The sequence below is a fragment of the Camelina sativa genome, chromosome 4 (genome assembly GCF_000633955.1).
Source record: "Camelina sativa cultivar DH55 chromosome 4, Cs, whole genome shotgun sequence".
NCBI lineage: Eukaryota > Viridiplantae > Streptophyta > Magnoliopsida > Brassicales > Brassicaceae > Camelina > Camelina sativa.
Window position 1 is genome coordinate 30,005,598 of NC_025688.1, and position 8,470 is coordinate 30,014,067.

The following is an 8,470-nucleotide window of genomic DNA, read 5'->3' on the forward strand; positions in this document are numbered from 1 at the left end:
TTTAATTTTTTTTTTTTTTTTTTTTTTTTTTTGTGTAATATGACCCCAACAATTTTACAAGAAAAAGAAAGAAACAAAAAAAGCGTTAAGATCCATCTTCTCTCATATGCAAGCAAACACACATTTTTACTTAAGATATATTATTTATTATTAATTCTGCGTTGAGGTCTTCTTCTTTTGTCTTGAGAAAGTGCGAGCCGAGAAGAGAATTCGTAAGTCTTTTTTTTTTTTTGGTTTTTTTTGATGCAAAAGCTGTGTGTGTGACAACAGACGACTGAGACAGTGAGAGGTAAATCTGATAGCTCTCCTTCCTTCCTTCCTTCCTTTCGACCACGGCTTCCCTCTTCTTCTTTCTTTCTTTCTTTCTTTCTTTGTTCGTCTCCGTCATTTTTAATAATAATTATTAGAGAGACACAACTTTATTTTTTTCTTTAATTTTTTTTTATATCGCTCTGTCTCTCTGTTTCGGCGTTTGTTGTTTGGTATATTTTTAGCTGCTCCAACTTTTTACATCTTTATAGATTGAAACTATTACTTCTTCTTCTACATATAGATTCCATTCGACCCATTTTTTTTTTTTTTTTTATTTTATTACTCGACGACGTTCATCAACCATACTTTTCTTCTTCTTCTTCTTCTTCTTCTTCTTCTTCTTCTTCTTCCATGGAGATGGAGGTACTCTCTCTCTCTCTCTCTCTCTCTCTCTCCCTCTTCCTATTATTTATATATGTAGATACTATACGACTACGACGGTCGGGGCTCGGGTCGGGTCTCTCGGGTCGGGGTCTCTCGGGTCTTATGTTCAAAAATCATTTCTTTTGTTTGTTTCTTTTTATTACATTTCCGTTCGTAGCCAAAACGATTCAGGTCTTCTTCTTTGTGGCTTCTCTGGTCTGGGTTTATTTATTTATTTATTTTGCTTTTTTATGAATTAGTAGGGGTCACCACTGCTGTTTCATATCATACATACATATATCATTTCTTTTGTTTGTTTCTTCTTTGTGGCTTCTCTGGTCTGGGTTTTTTTTTTTTTTTTTTTTAATTGTTGTTAAAAACGGCAGCTTTGGGTTTCATTCTGTCTATTTTGGGGTTATTCTGGACCCTCTTCTTCTAGGACCTGAACCTCGTCGATTTTATCTTCTTTCTCTTTCTTTCAATGTTAGGTTTTTTTTTTGAGGATGAGTTTGAACTCCTCCAAATTGTCGTCTTTAGAGAATTGCTTTGGATGATGATGTGTGTCTCATTATTATTGATTGCGTTTGCCTCCGGAAACTCTTAGCAAAGCTTCGTCTCTTTTTTTTTTTGGTGCTCAGATGGAGCCAATTCATTCAGATGACATGGAAGGTTTTGTCGATGAATCCTCCAAACAACAACTTCATTCCCCATATCTCAATGGAATTAACGGAGACCCCGAGGTCTTTCCTCGTGTTGGAGATCAGTACCAAGCAGGTATACCACCATATGATCGTTCAATGCTCATCAGATGCTTCCAATCACAGCAGGACCTAGTCACTTTTTCCTTGCCTATCCCTCTCATGTGGACGAGAAGTGAGAAATTCAGAGGTTTCCGTGAAGCCGAGGAGGGTGACAAAGGCAGTCCCTCAACCGATCAACCCTTGGAAAAATCTGAACCGGCTGCTAGTTTGAAACCGAGGAGTATTGTGCTTGCATTGCCATGCCAAAGAAATGCCAAGTTCGAGTTTGACTGGCTTGATAAGAGCCTCTATCCCTTCCCTGGGTCTTTGGGTGATTCTTGGGACGTTGCTGAGCAACAGCGCTTCCTTCTTGGCCTCTACTGTCTTGGGAAAAACCTTTTCTTGGTGCAGAGATTCCTTGGCACCAAGCACATGGGAGATGTGCTCTCATACTACTACGGAACCTTTTACAGGTCTAGTGAATACCGGAGATGGGTTGATGGACGCAAGTTGCGAACCAGACGCTCTGTTCAAGGCCAAAAGTTATTATCTGGTTGGAGGCAACAAGAGCTGCTCTCTCGTATCTCCTCTCATGTATCTGAGGATTGCAAGACTACGTTGCTTAAGGTACCATATGCTTCTGGTTTCGGAGTGTTCTGAATCTGATAATGAACATTATCAAAATGCAGAATCTTAGAGATGTCCATGTTGTTGTTGTTGTTGTTTTTTGTAGGTATCTAAAGCATTTAGGGAAGATAAGATTGCACTGGAGGATTATGTCTTCACTTTAAAGGACACGGTAGGAATTGATATGCTTACAGAAGTTATTGGTATAGGTAAAGGGAAAAGAGATCTGACCAACTGCGCGCTAGAACCAACCAAGTCAAATCATGGAGCCTCTGAAGTACGAATACGCAATGATCTTCCGATTAGGGATATAGTCAAATTCCTAACCGGAGAATATAGGATGAGCAAAACACGGTCCAGTGACCTCTTCTGGGAAGCTGTTTGGCCACGCTTATTGGCAAGAGGATGGCACTCTGAGCAGCCCAAAGATGCCCCGAAGAATTCTCTTGTTTTCCTCGTACCGGAAGCCAAGAAGTTTTCCAGGAGGAAGATGTCAAAGGGGAACCACTACTATGATTCTCTCACTGATGTCTTGAACAAAGTTGCTTTAGATCCCACACTTCTTGTGCTCAATACTGACGAGGATCTTGATATGAAAGGGAGCAAAGAAGAGGAAACCAAGAATGACCCGCCCATAAATTTAGACGAGCTTGATGATTCTTCACCAAACAGCAAGAAAAAGAAGAGGTACCTACAACCACGCAGCAAAACAAGTAAAATTCAGGAGGTCGCTATGTTTACGATTGTGGATACCAGTGAGGCGAATGGTGTGCAAGGAAGTACATTGAAAGAGCTAAGATCTCTGCCTGTTGAGACCGGCTGTTCAATTGCTAACTCCCCAAGTTACTTGAGTGAATCTGAGGATAACCTGTCAGAAGAATCTGAAAACAAGGCAGGGACCACAGCTAAATCAATGGCTTCGAGAGTGTGTGGTGGGGGCAGTATTAGTTCTGGCAAGAGCAGCTCTGTAAACATGGAAAATGCCACTAGTCGAAGCGCTGTTTCTGTCAGTGAGAGACAGCAGAACAAGCGGAAAGGCGGGAGACCAAGAAATCCAAAGTTACCTGTCTGCAAAAAAAGGAGCAGCTTGGCAGATTGTACCATGAGAGAATCGGGTATTTTTGGTGAAAACCAGTCTAGGAAGAAGAAACCAGTGAAGAAGATGAGACAAAACCCATTAGAAGCTGGTCGAAATGTTCTTTTGATGGGAGAGGAGCACATCGATAAAGATAGAACTCTGAAACCGTCGTCCACCAGTTCCGTGGCAACAGATAGCTATTGTCGAAGAAACGAAGATCGAGAAATATCACCAGAAACATCTGAAACCAGAGAAGATTTTGACTTGAACGTTTCACAAATCTCACTAGAACGTGAAGCTGATGGTACTGATACTGTCATCACAGACGTTGTGCAGAACAGTGAGAGCTCTTGTGCAGATCAGTCATCTGTTCAAGTGGATGTGGAAATGCAGTGTAAGCCTCAGGTAATCGCGGATTTGCTTCCTGGACGGAGGCAGAGTACAAGGACCCGACCGTTGACTACAAAGGCACTCGAAGCTTTTGCTTTCGGGTACCTTGGTAACTCAAAGAAGAAGAGAAAGGCTTTGGAGGAGTCAAGAAGCAAGTCAAGAACAAAATCTACAAAGCGCATTCATCGTCACTTACTCGTGTCCTCTAAGTTCAGAAACGGAACTGTAGAGGATAGTTCAAACACTGAGGAGAGTGAATAGACTAACTTCGATCTGAAATTGACATGTCTGCATATACCTCAAAGGCAAGCGCCAAATGGGGAGGAATTTTGCAGTTATAGTCAATGTAGCAACATAGTTATAGAAAATGTTTTTGCCTTTTGTTTCTGTTACCCTCGTTGTAGCACAGTCACGGCTGAAAGAAGCTATGGAAAGCTGTGATGTTATTTTACTTTCATCGGATCCAATGCAGAATTAGTACTCAACAATTACATTCCCAAAACTTTTCTCAGCTTTGGACTCATGCAAACTTTCGAAATTAGAATTGTTCATCACAAAGAAACAACTTTGATGAGCAGTGTAAAGGAAGCCAAAAATATCAACAAAACGCCGACATTAGTATAAACATAGTTGGCTCGTTGTATATTCTTTTCAACGTTCTACTTGTTGCAGCTATTGCAGAGAGGTCTCTCTTGTTATTTCCTTCAAACACCAAAGCTAATTACTGAGGCAAGGAGTTCTTAAGACTAAGCTGAATGCTCACACGAGCCACATTTGGGGCTGCCTTCAGAATCGCTTTCTCTGCATCTCCAGCGGCTCTCATGGCGTCCCTGCATAGCAGCAAAATACTTGTCAGATGGTTACAGGAGAGTAGCCAAATGGCCTACAAGTACAGACATGGAAGAGCTTTACTGTATTGTCATGGTCGATGGCATGGAGACTACGATTTGGAGCAAGATCTTGCTATCCAACAAGTGCGGTGTAACTCGTTTGATCGTCATTTTCTGCAGATACGTGAAAGATTCATTGTCTTCGAAACTAATAAACATGAATGCATAGAGGTTGGGTTTGTTCAGGATTGTAGCCAAAAATAAACAGAGTACCTCAGAGAACTGTGACGAAAAAATATCTGAGGCGGTGGCTTCAACATGTTTAATCTCTCGGCAGATGTTACTTTCTTGATTACTTTCATTCCTTGTACTGTCATGATCCTCTATCATGCTACAAGAAAACTCTAAAAAGGCTGGATCTGCAAGGAAAATTTGAGATGATAGCTAAGAGCGAGAAGTAGTGAATAAGTTGGTTAGACATGTTTCTCACCATGCAGAATGCTGCATAGTGCATACCTATATGTATAAAGACTTCAGACACTTCAGGGTGGTTCTTATTAATCTGTCCTCGTACATATTCTCCTACCTCGTGTGCAACACTCACACTGGAAAAAGGATCTACCTGTAAGGAAAAAATGATAATGATTGATTTTTTTATTGGGATTATTCTTTCTATTCGAGACAGAAGGAAGCAGCACTTACTACAATGTGTACATCAAGATACAACGATGAACCAGCTCTCCTACCTCTTAGCCGATGACATCCCTATGGATAAAGAATATCATGACACACTCATTAGCAACAAATAACAGAAAACATTAAGGCATACTTTCTAATTACAGATAGACTGAATCTAGAAAAGAATACAATAAATTGTTATATAGCAAGGTTTATATATTTGAAAGCCTATCATCGTGAAAGGTACAAGGATCCACAATCTGTACCTTGACTCCTTCAACCTGTAATATGGTTTGTCTTATAGGCTCTAATTGTTGTGCTGGTATAGCAGCATCCACCAGTTCCAAGACACTAAACAAAGAAATGGAAATTTGAGCAATTGAGATGGTGTTGGAACCATTATCCCATTACATGTTCAAGCTAATACAGGCTTGTTATGGATAAAACTGATAGAAAAAGAAACATTAGATAGGGTGAGTACCTTTGGTGTCCTGTTTCCAGTCCGGCATTGAAAATCATAGCCGAGACAACAAGGCCAGCTAGAGGATCTAAGAAATTGACTCCGAAAATAGAACCTCCTGCACAGAAGTAAGGCTATATATGTTACAAAAGCTGAGACTTAAAATAAAAATAAATAAATGGAATTGAGGGAGCTACATTGTATTGTTTCCGCTTTATTTTTTTTGATGGTATGCATGACGAGGTCTGGGATAATGAAACAAAGGATATAGTTGATAAACAAAGTGGGATAGAAATGGTTACCAACTCCAACAAGGGCAACTAGAGAAGAAATAGCATCTGATCGGTGATGCCAAGCATTAGCCATCATCAATCCACTGCCTTGTTTTTCTCCTGCTCGTTTGGTGATCCAGTAAAGCCTGAGAAGAATGAATGAGGTGAGGTTCAGGGAGAATGAAAAAAAGAAGCGAGAACACAATAAAACAATCTAATACTAAAGAGTGAATGAAAACACGCTTTAGATCCTGTAAACAAGTTAGATCCTAGTAGGGAAGCATAGTGTAAATAAAAAGTGAATGAAAGCAAGTTACAGGTGTCTTCTAATCAACGAAAGCTATGTATGGGCTATAAGAAACTTGCTGGATGGATGGATGGATATAAGAAAAGAAAGTGAAAGTAAAGTTGTACCCTTCTTTGATAGAAATGGAAGCAAGAGTAACAGAGACAGCAAGAAAGGGATGACTCATATCAATTCCGTGATGGTGAGTAACCTCAGGAGTTGAGGAAAGTGCAGTCTGCAAAAGAGAGAGAGAGAGAGAGAGAGAGAGAGAAGACGAAGAAATATCTAAGAGAAAGAGATGAGAGAAGAGATGACAAATGAGGAGGTATGGAGTGGAGTGTAGGTCATACATACAGATAAAAGGTGTAAAGCATGCCAGGCAATACCACAGCCAGTGGCCAAAAGCATGGAAGAGATACCAAGTGCTCCTAGAGTTTCAAATTTACCATGACCTGCGGAAAAGGGACTCAGTAATTGAGAGAGAGAGAGCAATGTATATGTATATATATAATAATTAAGGTATAAGCGGGCGGGTACTACCATAGGGATNAGAGCAATGTATATGTATATATATATATAATAATTAAGGTATAAGCGGGCGGGTACTACCATAGGGATGCTCTTTGTCCTTGGGAACATTAGCAGCTCTGTAAGAGAGAAGAGCAACACCACTTAGAACCACATCGGACACGGAATGAGCTGCGTCGGCGAGAATGGCGGTGCTGCCGCAGAGATAGCCGGTGACAGCTTTGCCGAGAGACAAGCCAATATCAGCGGAGAGACCAAGCCGGAAAATCTTGTCGCCTTCGTCTCCGGATCTTTGGCCAGAAGAATGCCACCTTCTGGAGAAATCGAAATTAGGGTTTAGCGAAGAAGAAGAAGAGAGTCGGAGTAGTGGTGGTGATTGAAGATAACGGGAAGACAATCTACTGCAAAGGGAAGACCTACAAATGATTTGTAATCGGAAACCCATTTGAGATCACACCACCACGACCACGACGACGCTGATCAACATCTCTCTGATTGTCTTCCTCTTGAGGATTATTAATTAACCAAAGCTGTTTTCCGAATCTACAATTGATCGCGCGGTAAGCTTAATTAAAATTTACCATTTCCTTAAAAAATTTACCATTTTCTCATATCTATATGGGCTTTATATTTATGGGCTTTATATCTATTAGTGAACCAAAGGCTAAAATCAAAAACTGCAAAATAAATGACCAAGTGGATGGAGGGAGGGACGCCGCCGACAAATTGGGAAGCGGAAACGAAGAAATGTGAAAGGGCATTGATTGTTTGATTGTAGAAACTGAGTCGACTCAGTCAAAGAGAGCCAGCGAGTTGTCGAAAATACATACTATAGGTTAGGTAGGTAGAATGACGGATGTATCCCCCCCCCCAACCAACTTTCGGACCGGACTAGTCGCGAGAAAGGGGAAACTGCGCTCTTCTCTTCTGTTTGGGCAAATGTAATATCTTTGGTTTAAGTCTGTTTGGCCACCCGCGCGAGCGCTTTCCTCGCCCCAAAGGGCCTTCCGGTCATTTTCGAAATATAATACTGTACTGTACATACTACTATACTAGTAGTAGGGGTAGTAGTCAAATATATAATTTGTTTGTTTGCTTGTTTGTTTTCTCTCTCTCAAGTAATTTAATAATTATTAATTTATTGTTCTTGGAAATATATTTTCCCTTTTCTGGGATGCTTTTTCACTAGTCGAGAGACCCAAGGCACCCAAGAGAGAGTACAAAAATGAAATTTAATAATAAAAGAAAAAAAAAAGACAAAAAACAACAATTTATGAAATTAAGAAATACAGTAGTGTACTCCTACTTCAATATATTTTTTTTTTTCTCACATAAATTATAAAAACAAAATTAAAAAAAAAAAAAAGGAAAATTGAAAGCTAAGAAAAGAAACATACTAGTGCAGAGAGGGCAGAGACCGTACGGTATTCCTGAAGAGCGAAAGAGAGAGAGAGAGAGAGAGAGAGAGAGGGACCGACCAAAGAAGCGCTCTCTTCAATCACTGTCGAAGAAGCATCTCTTTTTCCTTCTTCTTTTGCTCTCTCTCTCTCTATCAGGTTCCGTTGTTATAATCTCTCTCGCCCTTTGAAATCGGCTTCTCCGGTAAATCTCAGTCGATCCCCCTCTTCTCCCATGACATTTACTCTTCTTTCTCTTGGTTGAGGAGTTTCTTTCTTTCACTAACTTTTTTGTTTTTGTCTTTTACTGTACACCCAAATCCCTAAAAAAAAAAAAAGAGAGAGAGAGAGAGAGAGGCAAGGTTACCTTCCATGGACATGTATGCTCGCAATCCCATCAATGGCTCACAATCTGCTCAAGCTCCTCCCGACTGGAGCCCTGCTGATGCCGATTCCGGTCTCGAAGGTCTCCTCTTTTTTTTCTTTTTTTTTTTTTTTTTTTTTTTTTT

At 40.3% G+C, this 8,470-nt stretch overlaps 2 protein-coding genes across 4 annotated transcripts; one reads left to right on the top strand and one right to left on the bottom strand.

Moving 5' to 3' along the window:
• Positions 53-3,961, top strand: LOC104783370. 3 transcript variants are annotated; one of them, XM_010508522.1, is made up of 3 exons: positions 53-212; positions 1,314-2,042; positions 2,149-3,961. In XM_010508522.1, exons 2-3 carry the CDS (start codon positions 1,314-1,316, stop codon positions 3,769-3,771), a joined length of 2,352 nt encoding a protein of 783 aa, XP_010506824.1. In that variant the 5' UTR covers positions 53-212; the 3' UTR covers positions 3,772-3,961. The 3 variants fall into 3 exon arrangements, with proteins under 3 accessions (XP_010506824.1, XP_010506825.1, XP_010506823.1); XM_010508523.1 differs by having other exon boundaries at positions 200-289; XM_010508521.1 differs by lacking the exon at positions 53-212 and adding an exon at positions 375-675.
• LOC104783369 (metal tolerance protein C1) lies at positions 3,937-7,099 on the bottom strand. Its single transcript, XM_010508519.2, has 11 exons — positions 6,646-7,099; positions 6,391-6,488; positions 6,165-6,271; positions 5,781-5,896; positions 5,500-5,596; positions 5,285-5,369; positions 5,043-5,105; positions 4,857-4,962; positions 4,614-4,759; positions 4,423-4,514; positions 3,937-4,340 (listed from the first exon to the last, which is right to left on the bottom strand). The coding sequence occupies exons 1-11, from the start codon at positions 7,007-7,009 to the stop codon at positions 4,232-4,234; spliced, it is 1,383 nt and encodes a 460-aa protein (XP_010506821.1). The 5' UTR covers positions 7,010-7,099; the 3' UTR covers positions 3,937-4,231.